The 22970-nt window shown below is 41.0% G+C and overlaps 1 protein-coding gene across 4 annotated transcripts in view; it reads right to left on the reverse strand.

The window, feature by feature from the left end:
• Positions 1-1812: 1812 nt before the first annotated feature.
• LOC134217662 (EGFR adapter protein-like) overlaps positions 1813-22970 on the reverse strand; it is a 254022-nt gene continuing 232864 nt past the window's right edge. The window contains exons 3-6 of one of the 4 annotated variants that reach the window (XM_062696472.1): positions 20876-21087; positions 19682-20040; positions 2841-3380; positions 1813-2646 (exon numbers count right to left, since the gene is read on the reverse strand). In XM_062696472.1, the coding sequence (XP_062552456.1) occupies positions 2455-2646; positions 2841-3380; positions 19682-19981 (1032 nt within the window). In that variant the 5' untranslated portion in view covers positions 19982-20040; positions 20876-21087 and the 3' untranslated portion in view covers positions 1813-2454. Of the gene's footprint in view, positions 2647-2840; positions 3381-19681; positions 21088-22970 lie in introns of all 4 variants that reach the window. The other 3 variants (XM_062696471.1, XM_062696470.1, XM_062696469.1) reach the window with 3 other exon arrangements.

Consider the following 22970-nt stretch of genomic DNA (forward strand, 5'->3'; position numbering starts at 1 on the left):
TCTGGCATTGACGCACTAATTTACGGCATTTGCATGTGATCCAACGGACATCGTGTCTTGGAGCCTTGAATGGTAGTGCAGTCTGGCAGAGGCCTTTTCATCAGTGATAATGATGTGAGTTCTCTTCTTTTCGGCAATACTTTTCTAATGCGTTCCCTGTGACGCTGAGTCGTAGCCACGCTTACATTTAGATAACTAGGCATTTATTGAAAAACTAAGTATTCTAGATATTCGTAGGGAATCGACTGCTGGATTCACTGAGTAGAAGTTTTTTCAAAACTAGGAACGTGGTGCCAGTTTTATTTTGTTATGCCTCACTTCGAAGAGCAATAATAAAAAATACCACACATTATAATGATGGTATATGAACAATCTTATAACGGCTTCATTCTCGATAATTTTTACAAATAGATAGGCAATAGGCGTGATGAAGCTTTAGCTTGCCACCGAAAAGTGAATCCTATACCTGACCTTGATAAGAACTTAATAGATAATCACCGTAATTAATCAACGACAAAGCTACTTGTTAGAACAGTTTAAAGCTATAGACAACCTTGACAAAAAAATATAATGAAAAAAAACAAAGTTCTTTAGCAGTTTCCACTTTTACATGATACAACTTACATTGAGTTTGTAGTGTCGACACATCTTAAAAACATTGACGAAACAATGACTTAGGTAAACAAAGTGATTTGACGAACGCATAACCTTCATCTAGTGCAAACAAAGTCAATTAATTTTCATTCTGCATAAATAAAAGTTAAAAAATAGAACACTATTTCGCAATATTTTTATATTTTCAATGTGGTCACAAAAAGCTAACACATTAAATAACTTATAATTGTACTATATGACTAAGTGGCCTTCAAACCACATCAGATGCTTCTAAGGCAAAAAAGAAGACATTGCATTTTAAACATTGCTTTTAATAACTAAAAAAACGTTGTACTAGAAATCTTGAAATTATCATTTTAGCCTTTGATCATTGACTAGTTTGCATTCAATTACATTTTGCATTAGTGTTGAGTCGATTCCAAATCTGAACCTCATTTCACCCCATCCTTAATCCTACCCCATGGCGTTCAAGTGGTCTGCACGGACTCTTCTGCCATTACCCTCTCTATTATCGGCTTTGGATTGACTTGCGCTCTCATTGCCCCACCAAACGCTGCAAAATGAAAATGAAAAATGAAATTTAGATTAGGGGCCGTACACTAATTACGTAAGCATTTTTTTTCTGGGTTTTTCAACCCCCTCGCCCCATGTAAGATTTTTTCCATATAAATCATTTTTTATTTATATGGAACGTAAGAAAATGGCAGACCACCCTCCCTCCATAAGTGCTTACGTAATTAGTGTACGATCCCTTACCTTCAAATCCATATGAAATTGTTGAGTGAATTGAGTGAATCAGGGTCAATGTGATCAGGACACCGAGCATCTGTGCATTAGAAGGATATCTTTTTATTTGCGATAGATAATTCATTCATTCATTCATAAAATTAGTTTAGTTTGACATTAACAAGGCGGCGTTCGATAACTTCACTTTGAAACTTTCAACCTGTTTTAAATAGCTTTCCTGTATGTACAACGGATTATTTGCTTCGAAATTCGAATGCAATCAAATTCCGATTAACCCAAGATCAATTGCACCCCATTCCAAGTATAAAAGCTTCGATACTTACCGTTCCATCGTCGTTGAAATTTCATCTAAATCTGACTCCAACCATAGCAGCGCGGACTGTAGCTCAACATTGTAAAGCGCAAGACCCGGCATCAGCCAAACTCAATCATCAAATGAAACAAGGTAACTATCGCTAGCGGGTTCAACTTTAAAAGTCATTTATTTCTGATTTCTAGTTACGATCCCAGCATAGTGTGACCAATACGGATACAGACCCATTACAGCTGTGTTCCCTTTAGGTAATGACAAGCCAATTTCCTGTGTAAAGTGACTTCTCCATATGACGTGTACAATGTATGTATATAACGCTATATCACAATATCAAACGATTACAGTTCTATGTTCATTTTGGTTTCTTCTGCACCGGCATAAGGTATTGATTTTTGATTGTAAACTTGTGCTGTGTGGGATGGAGCTCCGGCTTCCTGACTGCGACACCTCTCACTCTGATGAGCTTTAGTCGTCGGAAGTGACACCCCGCGACAACTACTTCACGTGAAATTAATTCAACACCCTTTGCGACCATGTGTCTCGCAGTCTACGGCAGCACAAGTAGGGTTACCTATTTACAAACTCATCAAAAAGTTTACCTGTCGTCTGGCAAAACATTCACTTTTGGCTGATATTTCCATCGCCGTCATCGTTGGCTTCGATATAGAAGCAACAGCAGCCTCAGTGAACCCAACTATCGTAACTGACTATCACGAGTGGCAGCGCACTTCCTGGAATTTCCTATGGCTCAACAGCATTTAGAAGACGGTGACAAACTATCATAGGTCCAGATCGGAGAACAGCTTGGAGAACTCGTGCAGGGTGCTGTAGCTATCGTAGTCGTCGACGCGTTTGCATTTGATTGGGATGTTTTGGGGCCGGGGCAGCGACAGCGGAACCGGAAGCATTTCCGGCATCACCGAGTGGTGCGTTATCAGCGCTCGCAGCGACGAGAATTCCTTCGTGAAACCCTGCAACGGATGGTGGAAAGTTACCATTAAACAACATAAATATCGTGGCAGAACAGTGTACCACAGTGCTTAAGCATAAATATGCGAAAATAATGACACCGTGATTTATCAAGCAGGAAATGTTGCAACGCTCAGTTACCACGAAACAGAATCAACATAAAATAGTTCTGGGAACGAAAGAATTATGTGCTAACCTTAATTTTGTATCCCCGTTCTGTCTTCAGGATTAAATAGTGAACTACTTTTGGACCGGGAGAAGGAACTCTCAGCGATAATGCGAAACAGCCCTGTTTTGTGGTGCTCCGTCGAACCAGAAATGCACCGGGCGCCTGCTGTGTGAGTACCTCCAGTGATATCTCCCGCGGCAGTCCAGCCTGGAACCAGGAAGCGCTGTCCAAATCGTTATCTTCGATACTATTGAGGCTGTCCGTTCGCTTGATGTTCGGTATGAAGCGTTTCGGACTGGAGTTGGCACTGTTCGTCTGGCGGAGAAGAATATTACGTCTAAACTCGTACTCCACGTCCGGGCGCAACGGAGGAGCAGGATGGTGGCTGGTGAGTGATTGTTTGCACGAGTCGCCAAACTTACTCGACACGATTCTGTCCAGGCTGTAAATGTCCTCCGAGAGTATGTCATTGAGTTTCTTCTGCGGTGACGTGGGCGATGATTTATTGCACATCAGCGGTAGATTTTCCTCCGTCGAACGCAGGAAACCCATGGTGAAGCGTTTAATCTGTATGAGATGGAGACGGAAAAATGCTTTATAATTACAAGTTTTTTTTATCTCATTTATTAGGTTAACATAATTTATTTTTTCGCTTTATTAACAAACGAGACAAAAGTAAATTTCTTTAGTATTCACATTTTCAGCTTGAGTCAAACTCATATCGTAAAAAAAAGTTAACTCTCGTTAACAGCGTGTTCAGATTACATTCCGGTTGATTTTTAGAGCGAGCGCTCATGCGGCTGTGCATTTTTCTACAAAAAAACATTTAGAGAAATAAATATCCCTATATTAGTTACACTTGCTAAATTATATAATCGTTTACTTGTCCCACATTTGCTGGGTTCTCAATTCATATGGAATAGATATGCGATTACATACAGTTTAGTTAGTAAAAATTAAAGAACATATCTCGCGCTTAGTTTCATAGGGGCGTAACTGTACTGATCGTAACTGTACCTAATCGATTTTATATTTTGATAATAACTCAATTGTTTTAAAAGCTATAACCGTGATTATTGATTCTGGTGCAAGATACAATCATCCTTCATCACACCAAACCATAAAATCATCGATAATCTAGCACAATTCGCCACAATAATAAAAAGAAAACATCGACGAAGAGAAATCGATCAATACAGTTACGCCCCTATGAAACTAAGTGCGAGCGATGTTTTGCAGAAAATGTGGCACAACACTGTCTGCAGGAATGCCTCCTTTAATTGTTATCAAAATTCCATCGAAAAATTCTTGCGGAAATTTCTTTTGAAATTAAGCCAGGAATTCTTACAGATTTTTCTGCAATAATTGCTCCATAAATGCTTGCGAAAACCTTCCCAAAGATTTCCGGTAATTATTGTGAAATTTTCACCGTACGTACTTTTTCCCACGTTTTCTAACAAAATTACGTCCAGAAATTCTTGAAAAACTTGAATATCTGATCAAACCTTTCTGAGAATTCCTGAGACATTCTTTAGAAACTCGCCAAAAAAATTTTTTCATCTATTAGGTACGGCGAAAATTTCTTCATAAATTTCAACAAAAAAAAACACCAATTTCTCCGTCACCTTCTGCAGAAGTTTCTAACAAAATTCTTTTGACAATTTCGCCAGGTATTAATTCGGATATCCGAGTATCAATTCTTCTAAGAACTTCACCGGGAAAATCCACGACGAGTGCACTGTGTTTGCGACAGAATCGCAGTCATCAAGCGACGCAAATTCCAAACATTTTTGGTGGAATTTCAGCAAGATCAGGACTATTCAGTTTATATAGATATATAAAAACAGACGGATTTACTATTTCTTTCTAAAATTTGCCAATGCATTTTCACTTGGGCCGTTCTCAAATGTAGGGCTGTATAGTTATTTGTACAAAATGGCTGTAAAGCTTCTTGAATTCCATAAAATAAAAATTACTTATCATAATCTGTTTACAAGCCAATAACAAATATTGTTAGTTATCCGGAAAAGTATTCATAAAATCCCCAGAAAATCATTCGAAAATCTTTCTCATGTAATTGTAATTCCTCTTTATCTAGAGACCCCTCACAATTTTTTTTAGGGAATTCATGAGGAAATTCCTTAAAGATTTCTTTTCATCTCTACAAGTTTTACTCCTAGACATTTCTTCGGCTATTCTTCCAGAAAAATCTCTGGCATTTCCTTCAGGAATGCATTCGAGAGTTCCTTCAAGAATACATACGGAATTTCCGCCGAAATACCACCAGAAGCTTCTTCAGAAGTTTTCACTCCGATTTCACTCCATAATTTCACTTGTAAATCTATAAGAAATTTCCTCGGAAATTATTCTAGGAGCTTCTCCGGGCATTCCACCTAGAACTCTTCCTTTAATTCCTCCGGGATAACTTTCAGGATTTTTTCCAGGAATACCTCCATAAATTCAATAGCGATTTCATTCCGGAACTCTAGAAATTTCTTTAGGAATTTCTCCTGGAATTCGTCCAAGGAAATTCTTCCAGGTATATTCCTGGAATTCCTTCAGGTATTTCTCCAGGACTTTCTCCGGGAATTTTTCCGTGGAATTGTTCTAGAATTCTTTCCGGACTTCACTCGGAATTTACTCCAGAATTTCATTCGGAAATTGATTTGAGACCAATTAATTGCATATTATTCGGCAACTCGGCCGTACGAAAACCATTTTTTTGTTAAATATCTTGGCTGTGCATATGCACAGCATATGTTTCGAAATGGACAAATTGATATGAAATTTGCGAAAAAGAATCCACGTGTCTTGGAGGGACTCGAACCCTCAACCTCCTACTCTCTAGATAGGCGTGATAACCAATCAAGCATCCGAAAGATATTCAATTTGCAAAAAAGAGAGCTAACCGCGGTGGAGGTTGGTACTCGGATTCTGATGGCTTTTCCGCAAACGTGACCTTTAAGTGATATTGTTGTGTAGGGGTTATCACGCCTATACAGGGAGTAGGAGGTTAAGGGTTCGAGTCCCTCCAAGACACGTGGATTCTTTTTCGCAAATTTCATATCAATTTGTCCATTTCGAAACATATGCTGTGCATATGCACAGCCAAGATATTTAACAAAAAAAATAATTTGAGAGTTTCTCCAGGATATCTTCCAAGAGTTTTTCCGGGAATTCCTACAGAACAAACCCCCGGAAATTCATCCGGTAATTTCTTCAGCAATTATCTCGGAATACTTTCAGGATTTCATTTGGGAATTTCTGCATTAATTCCTCCTGGTATTTTTCCGGGAATTCCTTCAGATATTTCTCCGGAATTTCCTTCAGGAACTTCTCGAAGAATTATTTCTGGACTTCCTTGTGGAAATTCCTCCGAAAATGCTTGTAGGAGCTATTCCAGGAGCTTTACCAAGAGTTCCTCCGGAAATCCCTCCAGGAAGTTCACAGAGAAATCCTGGAGGATATTTGGCAGGAATTTCACGAGAAATGGGATTTCGGAAGTTTATCTACAAATTCAACTCCGGATATTTCACCGGCTATTTCTCTGAAAATTCCCCCGGAGTTCCACCAGTAGTTCCTCCGGGAATTCATTCAGGCTTTCTTTCAGGAATTAATTTAGGCTTTATTTAGGAATTTATCTACAAATTCCTCCAGAAGTTCCTCGGAGAATTTCTCTGGGAGTTCCACCGGGAGGTCCTTTAAGAATACTTACGGAAGTTCATTTGGGAGTTCATCCCGGAGTTCTGACGAGAGTTCCTCCAGGATTTCTTCCGGAAATTCTTCCTGTAGTTCTTCAAGGAATTCCTGCAGAAGTTCCGCCGGCAGTGCCTCCGAGAATTCCTCTGATAAATTCTCCGGGAATTCCTCCAGAAATTCCTCCAGGAGTTACTCTGGGAGTTTCTTCGAGAGTTCCTCCTCAAAGGAGAACTCCTAGACTCCTAGGAATTCCTAGAGGACCTCTCGGAGGAACTCCCAGACAAACTATCGAAAGAACTTCGGGAGGAATTTCCAGCTAAATAGCCAGCCTAAATATTTTCCTGAAAAAAGCCTGAATGATTTCTTGAAAAGCTACTGGTAGAACTCGCTGAGGAATTCCTGGAGAAACTCCGGAATGAATTGCCGGTGGAATTCCAGGAGAAGCTCTTGGAGGAATTCTCGAAGGAACCTCCGAAGGAAGTTCTTTCTTCTCAGAGGAGCTTCTGGAGGAATTTATATATATAAATTCCTGAAGAACCTCAAATGAATACCAGAAAGAAAGCCTGGATGAATTCTCCGAGGAAATTCTGGAGAATTTCCCGAAAGAATTTTTAGAGGAACCCCCGTAAGAACTGCCAATAGCTAGCGGAATTATTCTCGGAAAAAAACCTTGGAGGAATTTTTGAAGGAACTGCTAGTGGAACTCCTTGAAGAATTCCCAGAGGAACTCCCTGAGGAATTTTCGGAGAAACTCCTGAAGGATCTCCCAGTGGAAATCTTGAAGTTTCCACCGGAAGTTTTTCAGGATTTATTTGGAAATCAATCTAAGAATTCCTCCTAAGATTCCATTGTTGATTTCAATTTCGGTATATTTTCTGTATAAATTTTCGGTGGAGTTACTGGAGAAATTCTTTGAAATTTTCACAAGAAATTATACGAAAATTATTAAAAAAAAAATGGAATTTACACTAGAAATTCGAAGATTTTTCGCGAAATTTTCAGGAATGTTTACTGGCAATTCTGCGGAATTCCAGGAATTCCACGGTGCAATTTTTGGAAAATTTTGATGAGAAACAGCTCGAAAGAATTATCTGAAGAATTCCCTGCAGAACTTATAAAGGAGTTCGTGGAGGATTTCTTGGAGAAAATAATGGTGGAATTTTCGGTTCAATTCCCGGCGAAATTTATGGCGGAATTCCTGAAGACATTGCCGAAGAAGTTGCTGGAGGCATTCCTAAGGAGTCCTTGATAGAATTCCGGATAGAATGACTGGATAAATTGTCGAAGGAATTTACAGCTTACATATTGGTTTTTGTGCCTATTTTATGATAAATATTATTTCAAAGAGGATTTGTTTAGAAATTCAGATGTATGTTTCTAGTTTTCTAAAACTTATGGAAAATTGCAGGATTTTTATAATAATTGTTATAGCCGATTTTATATTCTTTGTGAATACTAAGTTCGATAATAATTTTCTCACTTTATTTAAAAATATCTGATAAGCAATAAATCATGCTTTTTTTTAAATCAATTATTGTTTTATTCATTATTGTTTTACAATGTTATGAAAACTCATATGTGGATATGTACGTTATGTGGCAGATATTGATTTGGAAAATGTATTGGAGGTAACCACTTTCCCTTCGATGGGACTCGAATCCATGACCCTACAGTACGCTAGACTGGTGCTTTAACCAACTAAGCTTCGAAGGACCTCCGTCGGCCTTCGCAACCTAGAGGCTACTGAACGAGCTCGAGATTCCCCCCCCCCTCATTATTGTTGTTAAATAAACGCACAACGCAAATGTGGGCGTGAATGCGTCACGTTAATTGGCGTTGCGATTTAGTACAAAACGCTGACTTCAACGCCCAGCGCAATGCGCTATTGTGATCCAGCAATGATGAACTCTATAGATATTAAGAACATTCCAGCCTTCCAGGTTCAGCCTTTACTGTTGGTTGTGGATTTGGTTTCAAAGTTTTTGGAACTTAGAAGGAAATAGTGCCAAGCACTAATATTTATGTGTTTTTTATAAAACTACAATTCAGAAGACCTAAAAAAGTTGCCCCCCTCCCTACTCGAAATCCTGGCTACGCCCACGCGATAATACCGAAAAGTTTGGAATAAAAATAGCCCACTTTCGATGATTTGCCTACATATAGAAACAGTAGAGGCCATGGCAACCCGCGAACGGAATATAATTGTGTGAAGTTGCTAAAAAGCTACTGTTAGCACTGGCAACACGGACGGTCACATGGCTTTGTGTGCAATAGACGGTGCTGATCAGGATCACTCTTCGATCTAACTTATCACATTTAATTTATTCTTATAGCTAGGCTAGTAGTTACTAGTACGTACGGATAAAAGTTACTAGTACGGATACAGTTGGTGATAATTAGCTCACCTTTAGCCTGAAAGAAAAACATAATCAAATGCGCTTGTAGATTTGATAGCACAGAATTTTATACAGTAGTCTCGTCAAGTGGATTTACTGCACACTATTGAGGAGTTTATACTGTATGTCACAGTAACTGCGAGTAGATGAATTAGAAAACTTAATGAATAAAACTAATCTAGAGTTTGTACGTAGCTTGAGCCATGTACGAGAAGTTCAATCGGGATCTGGCTCTTCCCCGCAACCATTGGCGTAACTAATGAAAAATTTTAGGGGGGGCTAACTTTTGTCACCTTTTCTATACCACAAAATAATTTTCGCTCGTAAGTCAGCCTACCAGATATCCATGGAAGACTGAAACATTTAAAATGATATTCATCGACGCTCAGCCGTGTAATAGAAAATCTAGAAATCTCGTAGCATTTCTAAAAACCTTGATTGGTTCGTTCGTCGCAAATGGAATGAAAGCACGACACTGATCTTTGAAGGCTTTATTGATTTGCATTATACCTAATAATAAATTAGTTAGTTAAACTATTTTCGCCGGCTTACAATTTAGTGGCCCGACAAATCCTACGAGCTTTCAAACGGTGATCTGACCACAAAAAACTCACTTCATGTTAGAATAAATTCGTGGATGATTTAAAAAAAATCTACCTCCTAATACAACTTTCCCGTCTATTATTTTTCAATTTAGTTAACAAATAAATAAATTAACATATAGGAACAAATTTAACACATATTGTCAAATTTACACTCTGAGAAAATTTGCACAATTTCCCCCCTAACTTCGAGGGCCTACTACTACTTCCTTTTCACTGTTTATATTGCTGGGGCGATAATAAAAGCTTAGAAAAGCAAAACAAGTTCTTTCTTATTTAAATTTTAGTTACCATTCATTTAAATCTGAATGTTTTATTGAGCCTTTATCCAATCTTAAGAAGCCTAGCGTGATAATCGGAAATTCAATGCATCTTTTAGGATTAGTTTTAGTTAGAAAGCTAAAGATCATACGCTCGATTTAGTTAACAATTACTCACAAAACTTTAAACAACTTTAAAACCTTAGAGGATTGATCAATTGCTGATTAACTCCATTGCAAAATCCGGAATTGTTAAAAATTGTACGGTAATCTAAGCAATAGTAAGCATCCTATGCCATTTGAAACTAAAACAATTTGTCCAAAATTCCAAGTTTACTCAATATCAAGACAATACAGGTTTTTCAGTATTTAACTTGAATTTATTTCATTCAATGAAAATTCTGGAAATAAAAAAAAATAAATCTGGCATTGATGCAATATTCATCGTGTTTAGCATTCCTATGGCAAAATATAACAATTGCTCGGAGTGCAAAAACTTCATCAAATAGATGCAACAAGAGGGCTAGATATGTGCAATACTTATGCAAAGCATCAAATTTTCTAGGGGGGGCTAACTAGATCCTAGGTGGGGCTAAAGCCCCCCCTAGCCCCCCTGTAGTTACGCCAATGCCCACAACCAAGATGAATACACCAGTAGGTGTTCCAATCTGCCAAATTCACCAATTTTAGTATGGGAGAGCCAGCCGATTTGTTTTCGTTTTGCACTGAAAAAGATTTTTCCACCCCCGCCTTCTTCTCTTCCATAAACTTGGAGGTCGTACACATATTACGTAAGCACTTATAGGGGGAGAGGGGTCTGTCGTTTTCTTAGACACCATATAAATAAAAAAATCATTTCTTTGAAAAAAATCTGACATGGGGGGAGGGGGGGGGTTTCGAAAATCCCAGAAAAATTGCTTACGTAATAAGTGTACGATCCTTTGGCAGATTGGAGCACCTAATAGTGTATTCATTTTGCCGGCAACCTTATTGTTGTACAGCTTTCTAATGACTTTTCTAACCTTGGGATCCTAATAAGTTGGCCTTGCTAACAAAGGTGTAGAATTGCCAATCCGGAGATGGCGATGATTCTCGCTCCGGTCTAGGATGTTTTCTGGTGGGAAACATTCTCGACTCCCTGGGCATAGTATTTCCATTGTACTTGTCACACAAGATACATACTCATGCAATGGCGGGCATAGAAAAGCTTCCTACTAATAACTGAGAATACTAAAATAAAAAATTGAAAATCAAACCAAAGTTCAGTTAGAATGTAGCGCCATAAAAGAAGATAAAGTGACCATTCAAACATTATTTCCATCAAATAGAACTTGTGTTACAATCCGTTGAAATACTTATATATTTGGGCAAATAAGCTAATTACGCTATGCTGTGCTACGTATTATTATTTTCTCAGACTAAGGCCGGAGTGGCGTGTGCAGTACATACATAAGAGTTTTCTCCATCCAATCTCACGATGTGAACGATGGATGGTTCTCCTAACAGCTGATAAAACTCGTGGTTCATTCACCTCCTCCACGTACCGTCCGCCATCTGCACTCCATCATATTTGGTACGCAGCACTTTCCTTTGAACTCCAAGTGTGCATTGATTCCCCACGAGCATCGTCCAGATCACGCGTTCGTAGAGAACTACCGGTATAGTGAGCGTTTTGTAGATAGTCAGTATAGTCCGGCGGCGAACTTTATTCGATCGGAGCGTCCAGATGAGTCCAAAGTACGCATTTCCAGCCACGATACATCTCCGAATTTCTCTGCTGGTATCACCTACACCTAGCCCAAGTACACGAAATCTTCTGGATCCGAGGTAGACGAATTCCTCGACCACCTCGAAGGTATCCCCGTCTATCGTAATACTGCTTCCCAGGCGGGCCTTGTCGCGCTCAGTTTCGCCCACAAGCTTGTACTTTGTCTTTGACGCATTCACCAGCAGTCGAACTTTTGTTGCTTTACGACAGCGGTTCTCAACCTGGGGTACATGTACCCCTGGGGGTACCTCCGTTGGCCCTAGGGGGTACCTTGGACAAAAATACATAATGGCGGAGTGTTACAATTCTAATCGGAGCTTATTGATACATTTTTGATAATTGTGTATTTTTTATTTGAAAACTTTCTCTTGTACATAATATGCATGGCGATCAGTAAATCAAAGCCAATTAAATTGCCCTCCTTAACCAGAACAGCGTGAGAAGCGCTGTGGAATAAAAGATCAAACGGACAAAACGCCGAATGAGCAAATTTTGAAAAGCTTCAATGCAATCTACCTAATCTAAACAAAATGTTGAATAATATAATAGAAATATGTTTTTGAACTTAAATGTAGAACTTAAAGGTTCGTCGGCCTCCGTTTAAGAGGCATGAAGGCTTTTTTTAGAAAAACTCGGTTGCTTCGTTGCAAGAGGATTAGAAGCATCTTTCTACGCTTCTCGGTAGCGTTCTTCTAAGCAGCTTGAATGCCTTCTTTCCAGATGTTCAGAAGCCTTCTTCCAAAAGGTTATGAAGCCTTCTTTCAAGAGGCCTTCGTCTACTTCCAAGAGGCCCGGAAGCCTCGTTTTAAGAGAGTCGGAAGCCTTCTTTCAAAAAGCTCGGAATGATTCTTTCAAGAGGGTCGGAAACCTTTTATTCAAAAAGCTCGGAAGCCACCTTTCAAGAGGCTCGGAAGGTTCTTCTCAAAAGGCTTCATGCAAGACGCTGGAAGCCTCCTTTCAAGAGGTTCGGAAGCCTCCTTTCAAGAGGTTCGGAAGCCTCCTTTCAAGAGGTTCGGAAGCCTCCTTTCAAGAGGTTCGGAAGCCTCCTTTCAAGAGGTTCGGAAGCCTCCTTTCAAGAGGTTCGGAAGCCTCCTTTCAAGAGGTTCGGAAGCCTCCTTTCAAGAGGCTCGGAAGCCTCCTTTCAAGAGGCTCGGAAGCCTCCTTTCAAGAGGCTCGGAAGCCTCCTTTCAAGAGGCTCGGAAGCCTCCTTTCAAGAGGCTCGGAAGCCTCCTTTCAAGAGGCTCGGAGGCCTCCTTTCAAGAGGCTCGGAAGCCTCCTTTAAAGAGGCTCGGAAGCCTCATTGCAAGAGGCTCGGAAGCCTCCTTTCAAGAGGCTCGGAAGCCTCTTTAAAGAGGCTCGGAAGCCTCCTTTAAAGAGGCTCGGAAGCCTCCTTTAAAGAGGCTCGGAATCCTCCTTTCAAGAGGCTCGGAAGCCTCCTTTCAAGAGGCTCGGAAGCCTCCTTTCAAGAGGCTCGGAAGCCTCCTTTCAGGAGGCTCGGAAGCCTCATTTCAAGAGGCTCGGAAGCCTCCTTTCAAGAGGCTCGGAAGCCTCTTTAAAGAGGCTCGGAAGCCTCCTTTAAAGAGGCTCGGAATCCTCCTTTCAAGAGGCTCGGAAGCCTCCTTTCAAGAGGCTCGGAAGCCTCCTTTCAAGAGGCTCGGAAGCCTCCTTTCAAGAGGCTCGGAAGCCTCCTTTCAAGAGGCTCGGAAGCCTCCTTTCAAGAGGCTCGGAAGCCTCCGTTCACGACGCCCGGAAGCCTCCGTTCAAGAAGTTCAGAAGCCTGCTTTCCAGAGCTTCGGAAGCCTCCTTTCAAGAGGCTCGGAAGCCTCCTTTCAAGAGGCTCGGAAGCCTCCTTTCAAGAGGCTCGGAAGCCTCCTTTCAAGAGGCTCAGAAGCCTCATTTCAAGAGGCTCAGAAAACTCCTTCAAGAGGCTCGGAAGCTTCTTTAAAGAGGCTCAGAAGCCTCCTTTCAAGAGGCTCTGAATCCTCCTTTCAAGAGGTTCGGAAGCCTCCTTTAAAGAGGCTCGGAATCCTCCTTTCAAGAGGCTCGGAAGCCTCCTTTCAAGAGGCTCGGAAGCCTCCTTTCAAGAGGCTCGGAAGCCTCCTTTCAAGAGGCTCGGAAGCCTCCTTTAAAGAGGCTCGGAAGCCTCATTTCAAGAGGCTCGGAAGCCTCCTTTCAAGAGGCTCGGAAGCCTCTTTAAAGAAGCTCGGAAGCCTCCTTTAAAGAGGCTCGGAATCCTCCTTTCAAGAGGCTCGGAAGCCTCCTTTCAAGAGGCTCGGAAGCCTCCTTTCAAGAGGCTCGGAAGCCTCCTTTCAAGAGGTTCGGAAGCCTCCTTTCAAGAGGTTCGGAAGCCTCCTTTCAAGAGGCTCAGAAGCCTCCTTTCAAGAGGCTCAGAAGTCTCCTTTCATGAGGCTCAGAAACCTCCTTTCAAGAGGCTCAAAAGCCTCTCATAAAGAGGCTCAGAAGCCTCATTTCAAGAGGCTCAGAAGCCTCTCATCAAGAGGCTCAGAAGCCTCTCTAAAGAGGCTCGGAAGCCTCCTTTCAAGAGGCTCAGAAGCCTCCTTTCAAGAGGCTCAGAAGCCTCCTTTCAAGAGGCTCGGAACCCTTCTTTCAAGAGGCTCGGAAGCCTCCTTTCAAGAGGCTCGGAAGCCTCCTTTCAAGAGGCTCAAAAGCCTCCTTTCAAGCCTCCTTTCAAGAGGCTCAAAAGCCTCCTTTCAAGAGGCTCGGAAGCCTTCTTTCAAGAGGCTCAGGCCTCCTTTCAAGAGGCTCAGGAAGCCTCCTTTCAAGAGGCTCAGGAAGCCTCCTCTCAAGAGGCTCAGAAGCCTCCTTTCAAGAGGCTCAGAAGCCTCCTTTCAAGAGGCTCAGAAGCCTCCTTTCAAGAGGCTCGGAAGCCTCATTTCAAGAGGCTCAGAAGCCTCCTTTCAAGAGGCTCGGAAGCCTCCTTTCAAGAGGCTCGGAAGCCTCCTTTCAAGAGGCTCGGAAGCCTCCTTTCAAGAGGCTCGGAAGCCTCCTTTCAAGAGGCTCGGAAGCCTCCTTTCAAGAGGCTCGGAAGCCTCCCTTCAAGAGGCTCGGAAGCCTCCCTTCAAGAGGCTCGGAAGCCTCCTTTCAAGAGGCTCGGAAGCCTCCTTTCAAGAGGCTCGGAAGCCTCCTTTCAAGAGGCACGAGAGACTCCTTTTAAGAGGTCAAAAAGCTTTCTTTCAAAAAGCTAGGAGGGCTCCTTTTAAGAGGCTTGAAAACCTATTTTCAAGTGAATCGGAAGCCTCCTTTCAAGAGCCTCGGATGGCTCCCTTCAAGAAGCTCGGAATTCTCCTTTCAAGAGGTTTGGAAGCATCCTTTCAAGATACAAAGGAAGCCTCCTTTTAAATGGCTCAAAAGCCACTTGAAAGCCTCTCTATAAGAGACTCAGAAGTCTCTTATATCAAGAGCTGTGGAAGCCTACTTTCAAGAGATTCATAAGCTCCTTTCAAAAGACTCGGAAGCCTCCCTTCAAAGGGCTTGGAATTATTCTTTCAAGTAGGCTTGGATGCCTACTTTCAAGAAGGGTTACCTCAATTTATTCAAAAGTTCGAATGGGTACCTCTCAAGAAAAAGGTTGAGAACCGCTGCTTTACGTTCCAGGCAGGTGTACAGTTCTGCCACCTTTGCAAATGTTCGGCCGACAATGTCCATGTCATCCGCGAAACAAATAAATTGACTGGATCTGTTGAAAATCGTACCCCGGCTGTTACACCCGGCTCTCCGCATGACACCTTCTAGCACAATGTTGAACAACAGGCACGAAAGTCCATCACCTTGTCCCCGGCGCGATTCGAACGAACTGGAGTGTTCGCCAGAAATCTTCACACAGTTTTGCATAACATCCACCGTTGCTTTGATCAGTCTGGTAAGCTTCCCAAAGCAGCAGTTCTCGTCCATAATTCTCCATAGCTCTACGCGGTCTATTCTGTCGTATGCCGCCTTGAAATCCTTGCAAACAGTTGGGACCTGCTATTCATGGCATTTTTGAAGGATTTGCCGTACAGTAAAGATCTGGTCAGTTGTCGAGCGGCCGTCAACGAAGCCGGCTTGATAACTTCCCACGACAGACGACGGAAGATGATCTGGGATATCACTTTGTAGAATGGTGATCGCTCGAAAGTTCTCACACTCCAGTTTGTCGCCTTTCTTGTAGATTGGGCATATAACCCCTTCCTTCCACTCCTCCGGTAGCTGTTCAGATTCCCAGATTCTGACTATAAATTTGTGCAGGCAAGTGGCTAGCTTTTCCGGGCCCATCTTGATAAGCTCAGCTCCGATACCATCCTTACCAGCTACTTTTTTGGTCTTTTGCTGTTGGATGGCATCCTTAACTTCCCTCAAGGTGGGGGCTGGTTGGCTTCCATCGTCCGCTGAACTGACGTAGTCATCTCCTGCGCTGCCTTGACTTTCACTGCCTGTAGTATCAGCGCCATTCAAATGTTCCTCGTAGTGCTGCTTACACCTTTCGATCACCACACGTTCTTCCGTCAAGATGCTCCCATCCTTAACACGGCACGGCTCGAGGCACGAAGCCTTTGCGGGATGCGTTGAGCTTCTGATAGAACTTGCGTGTTTCTTGAGAACGACACAGCTGTTCCATCTCCTCGCACTACGCTTCTTCCAGGCGGCGTTTCTTCTCCTGAAAAAAGCGAATCTGCTGTCTCCGCTTCCGTCTATAACGTTCCACGTTCTGCCGGGTACCTTGCTGCAGTGTGATCGCCCACGCTGCGTCCTTATCCTCCAGATTCTGTCTGCACTCTTCGTTGAACCAATCGTTCCGTCGACTCCGTCCCGTTCTCCGCTGCGTCGTTAATGGCTGCTTTGACTGTATTCCACCAGTCCTCAAGAGGAGCCCCATCGAGCTCACCCTCTTCCGGCAACGCTGCCACGAGATGCTGCGTTTATGCAGTGGCGACATAAGTTTGCTTCAGTCGCTCTAGGTCGTACCGCGGTGGCCGTCGGTACCGAACGTTGTTGATGACGGATAGTTTTGAGAGCAGTTTAACCATCACTAGATAGTAGTCAGAGTCGATGTTAGCGCCACGATATGTCCTGACGTCGATAATCTCGGAGAAGTGCCGTCCATCAATCAGAACGTGGTCGATTTGTGATTCTGTCTGCTGTGGTGAGCTTCAGGTGTACCGATACGAAAGGCTGTGTTGGAAGTAGGTGCTGTGAATGGCCATATTCTTGGAGGCGGCGAAGTCATTTAGTCGTAGGGCGTTTTCGCTCGTCAGCCGGTGAGCGCTGAACTTTCCAATAGTCGGTCTAAACTCATCCTCTTGGCCGCCAACCTGAGCGTTCAAATCTCCTATGATGATTTTGGCGTCGTGGCTTGAGCAGCTGTCGTACTCACGTTCCAGTTGCGCGTAGAAGCGTCCTTGTAATCATCATTGCTTCCGCAGTGTGGGCTTTGGACGTTGATTATGGTGAAGTTAAAGAACCAGCCTTTGATCCTCAGCCAACCAAGAGAGTATTAGATAATTAGCAGATAAAGTTAGTAAAAATGATCACTTAGAGCCATCCCAAGCAGCACACATGTTCCACATAGATCACAGCAACTTATATATGACCAGATTCAGTCACAATTAAGTTGCTGCAACCAAATTCGCTTGACTTGTGCTGCTCGGGATCTGCTTCTAACCTGCCCGAATGCCATTCGATTACATGTTAGGTCAATATTATGCAGTGATATAAACACAAATGGGAAGCTAGAGGGCTAACTTTACTCCAAAGAAACTGTATTGCTTTACACGAACGCAACAATAAACACTTTTTTTTGTTCTTTATTAATGTGTTTTTTTTTACCATAAGATTAAGTTCAGCATTTGACACTACTTTACAGTAGCAACCCTATAACCAGAGACCGGCGGAGTGAAAAACTGGCGAAATGGCAACGTATGAAAATGGATGAAATCGCGAAAACAATACTGGCATCTCTTGAACTTTTTGCTGGCTTCTTATGGATGCAAAAAGTAAACAAGTCGAATTGGAACCGCTTTTGACGGTTCGATTGGAAACAAGATGGCGTCTTCGCCGATCTCTTATTCTAGTATTTCTACTTTACAGTTCTCATATAACTTTTACTGCTTCTTGCCATTTCTTTAAGTTTCTTCAAAGGAACTTCGAGAGTCTTTTTCATATTTTTTTTAATTTTTTTATTTATTCGATCATTTGAGAATCAAACCTGAACTAATGATGTTGAATTTCCACAATGATAACTCAACCACTAGACCGCAGTATAATTTTAATTGTGAATACCTAAATTGCATTGACATTCTATAATTTATATCGCCATATAATTTATTTGAAATTTTACTTATTTATATGTAAGGGGATCATTTTTCACCTTACAGCATTTTCCTATTCATTTTATTTTACCTCTATGCAAATATAAAACACCAATTTTGGTCATTTCTACATAAAATGGTTCTACGTCACATCATATTTCTCCTTTCATTATTGAAAAACGAATGTCCTTTCATTCATTATTCGTCCATAATCAATTTCTTTTCCGACAATCTAAATTTTTGGGGAAATAACCCCAAAATTTCAATAGATTTTTCGATATCCAGCGATATGAATCGAAGAACTAAAAAGTGATGGAAAGGCAGCAGAAATTCGTTGAATTTAGTGGAAAAGATGTAGCGGTGTTCATCTTTGAAATGCAATGTCAAAGTATGTCATTCCGCTAATAACATTTATTACACGCGAATTAAGATAACGATTCATTAAGATTCATATCGTTTTTGGAAATAATTAAGAGTAAAGAAATACCAACAAAATTATTTATTTGTGTAAAAAAAACTTTGAAATAGTTTATATTTAGTTAGATATTTAGTACCTAGTTGATATTTTACCCAAAAAATGTTTGTGCCCGGTTGTGGACAACTTTTTTAAGCCGCTAGAAATGAAGAAATCTGAAGTAAAATGCCCATGAATTGAAGAAGTCGATTCAAGTACGAGATATTAAAGACGGCCTTACTGTTAAGGTCGAAATACATACCTGTAAAGTTACCTTCAAGCAAGGATGGTATCGGTCATTTAGTAATCTGCGTTCGATCATTTAGTAGTTTGTCAATAGCTCATTCCAGAGGCCTAATTTCAAAATGTATTGTATGGTGGACTTTTTGTGCGAAGGTTTTTCTACAACTCTCTTTAACAGGTCGATGTTCGAATTCCACTATTAAAGGAGTTACGGTGCTAGTTGCAATACTAATACTTAATGAGAACTAAATATGCAATCATTCAGTCTAAGTTACTACCACTAGAGCTATAGCTCCGTTATTAGTGAAATTCAATCAACAAACTGTTTGGCAGAGTTGTAGATAAACCTTTGCACTAGAAGTCCACCATACAACACTTTTTGAAAATTAGCCTCTGGAATGAGTTGTTGACAAACTACTAAATGATCGAAGGCAGATTACTAAATGATTGATAACATCCTTGCCTTCAAGTGACATCAAATTGAAAACTATTTTTGCTGCTACAAACCCCATGCTACACTCCACGGCTTGCAAGTATGCTCAGGCGACTAACGCCGCTAACCGTACGGCCACGAAGCCCACAAGATTTTGGAAATTTTCTCGACGTCTCTGGGCCTAAAAGTATCATCGTGTTAGCCGCATGATATACGAATGCAAAAATGATAAATTGGCTTAGAAACATTGCAGTTAACTGTGTAAATGTTAAATGCACACAAGCTGTGAGACGGCAATGTTCCAAAAAGAAGAAGAATAAGAGGCCCACTACTAGATATGGCAAACTCTTTTCGGTGTTTGACTTCAATTTATCGCATTTGTAAAGATATTTGCTCTTCATTTCTTTGTTTTGTATAGGAAAAATATGAAAGATATTGAGATGAAGAAGCAGAACAGTAAACCTTTTTGTTGTGTTATTAACCGTCACGTGTAAGGAACCAATATCCGATGAAATGTTAAAATATTTTATAATTTGAAATTTAATTAATAATTGTTTCCATTAGGCCATTCAAAATAAAATTAGTTATGTAAAATATATAAAATGTACAAACATTAAAAAAACTATAAAAAGTAGCTTGGGTAAACCTTGCCCTAATCACAGAACAGACACTATCTACCATAACTTTTTTGCTTCACATTCTACTCACCAGCGTTGGTTTCTCGCCGAACTTGATGCAGTTGTTCATTTCGGTGGGTGAGTTATCCTCGTCAGAGGAGGAAGACGATGTCGTCGTCGTCGAAGTGAACAGCAGCAGTGGATCTGCGGTATAATTTACATTTTCATCGCATTTGTTATACTTGCGGTGTTCCAGTAAATCGTAGCTACATTTCCGAGGATGATGCTTCTTGCCGGCTTGTTGCTGTTCTTTCGCCGCCTCAACGATGCTACCGTCCACGCGACCGCAACTTCCGCTCAAGGTATCGTTAAAATATTCAACTTCCTGCATCTCACTTCGGTGTTCTTTTTTGTATATATTTTTATTGTGCTCAATCCCTTACAAAATCCCTACAACATTTTTTTTTGCATTCAAATTCACTTACACTGTTGTTTTGCGCTACAAGGGTGGTAACTAAATGTTCCCAGCCGAGCACTTGGCTGGCCGATGATTCACAGGCATTGCACGATGTTCACTTCGATTTTCTCGCCGCTTTGGTTTCCTGTTTTTTGTTTTCAATTCACTTGTCCCGGGTGGCTTTCCTGTAGGATCATCTACAGTACAGTAAACGTTGCTTGGAGGTCGACCAACGCTGACTTCGGGATGTGGCCTTACTGCACTGGTCTATTTTTTTTTATTTTCACTAGCTCACCCCGTGCTTAAATCCCGTTTCTTTTATCTCCATTAATTTATTACTCACTATCATGCAAGCAAACCAGCGGCCAACCAACTGTAGTGTGCAGGTCCGGTCTCTTTTGTTTAAAATTTATTCGTTTCTGTTATTGCAGGAGCTCAACCTGCTACTCCAGCGCACGGTGATCCAAAACAGTTTATCCCAGTGAATCAATTTTTTAAAGGTTTAATTCTTGTATTGGTCATACGATAATTTAAAATCACAAAATGGTTGATTGAAAACCTAATATTAAATGGATAATCATCGGAAGTCTACATGTATTACTACTACTACTAGTATACATGTACTTCTAAAAAGATCCAATGAATATTAGTAATTCAAACGTACTTCCATAATGGACGTATTTTCATTAGATTTGATAAACCCACAATGAAATGTGTTGGTTTACATGAAAATCGCAAACGCCGCCAAAAGATCAAATTTTGAAGCAGAATTCATTTCGCATCAGATTGGATCAACGTGCTCCGGCGCTGTCTATGTTCTCAACTCACTGTTGGTAGTGATTCGCGTGGATTCCCACGTGGAGGGTTGAGGGAGGCTGCTTTTGTTACTCATTCGTCAGGATTAAATTTAGCACTGCTCACCGACTACGTCGTCGTTGTTGTCGGTCGCTATTCATGGCGGCGCAGTCCGGATCAGATTCAATGATGATGACCGGCAGCAGCAGCAACCGAGCACAGTTCGTACCGGGATATGGGGGAACCTGCAAATGGAATAAATCACAGATAGGCGAATGAATGGCAGGTCAAGCGGAGTCGGTGCGGTGATTGGACAATCTGTCGGGATGAGAAGCAGAGAGGATTTTAAAGTCAAAATATTTAATTTGAGACTGCTGCCCGTGGCGGAGACCACGAAGTGGTGATTTTTGTTTGAACAGAAGTGTCAGCTTGATGGCGATACGTCATTCGGAGGTAAATATATCGAGGCACTGATAAAAATGAAGATTCTTAAATTGAGTTTTTATTGACCTTATGAAGCGGTATCGAAGCTTTTTCATGTTCTGCCCATGATCGCATATTTGTAACATTTGCATTTGTTTCGATTTTGAGTTAAGCATATGAATCGTCTCCAAATTGTTGGTTCTTTTAATTAGCATTAGCATTAGCATTAGCATTGAGCAATTCACACAAATTCGTAGGTGGTACAAGCCAAGACTATTGTGTGAAAGTAGTATCACTTTCATCCGTTACCACAGATATTGGTTTGGGACTAATCACTATATCTTAGATGGAAGCAATGCACTCTCCAATAGTCGAGATCTGTCCTGGTCACGTCCTTGCGAATGCTGAGGAAGGGGAAGGATGGTTAGTTGGACACCTACTTAAGGGGATACGGGAAACACAAATAATCATCAAATCGTTATCATTTTCATCATTGAATGCTTAATTTTTTTTCTACAACAAATATGATTTTGAAAAAGTATCAGCGACGCGTGCTTACTCTTCATCTACATGCTGATACATTTACAGTTACATCAAACAACTAAAAACCGAAATACACCGCTCCAAAGTTACGAGATGATAATGCTAGAAAGAGACAAAAGATAGGCAAAATAACACGGTGTGTAGTGCTTCCCCGAGTCACCTTAAGAAAGATGCAGAGAACTCTACGATCTCTCATAGGTGCCACGGGAGGTTTTGGGATTGTGTGGAAGGTTATAACAGTAGGAATCGTTTTGGTATAACGTGATACACAGAAAGAACTAAGATAGAAATACAATGCAGGAAACGGACGAGCCTGGAATTGAACCCACGACCTCCTTATTATAAGGCAAAAGCGGTAGCCACTAGACCGACGAGCTCGTCTTGTTGGTTCTTTTTATTGACCAAATAAAATCAGAAGGTATGTTCGAAAAACTACCAAGTTGTTTTGTAACATTGTTCCCGGTACGCCTTGTATCGCGAATTTACGCAATTGATTGGTACTCAAATATTTAGTACTATAAAAGTTGCTACCGAAGAATTGAACTGTTTTCATGTAATTTTTGGAAATTTTCAGAAAATCATTTGGATTTCCATACTCAAGCATATTGAAAACTTTTGTCGAATATTACAAATATGCGACTTAGGCATTGCTTAAGTGTACTCCATTGCGAATTACATGAACTCGTTTGAATCAAGACATCAAAAACTAAACTTTTTCTCCTACTTCGGCCGATAAGGTCATACTTATAAAAAAAAGCTATATAATAAGCCAATAAGCGGCTGATAACAATGTTCACACCCACACCAAATGAATCATGTAGAGAACACTCATAAGATCGGTGATCTTCTACGGATATGAACTTTGAAACTTTGAACTTTGAAACGTTCTACTCTGCTCCGCTTAAGCGCCACCTTCTTATCAGAAGGACCGTTCTTCTGTCTAAGCCCGGTATGAGACCTTCCTTATCAGGGCGGGTCGCAAAGTTCTCGACAGGATTCAAGCTGAACAAGTTGGCACGCGCAATTAGGGCAAACTAAGTAGAAACTAAATCAAATGTAATGATTAAACAAAAGAAACTAATAAATGAAAGTCAGCCAGAACAGAACTAAGCGGCAGAAAACGTTTCAGCTTAAAACTTATCAAATTTAAATTAACTTCAGT

This window comes from Armigeres subalbatus, chromosome 2, assembly GCF_024139115.2.
Source record: "Armigeres subalbatus isolate Guangzhou_Male chromosome 2, GZ_Asu_2, whole genome shotgun sequence".
In the NCBI taxonomy this organism is placed as follows: domain Eukaryota; kingdom Metazoa; phylum Arthropoda; class Insecta; order Diptera; family Culicidae; genus Armigeres; species Armigeres subalbatus.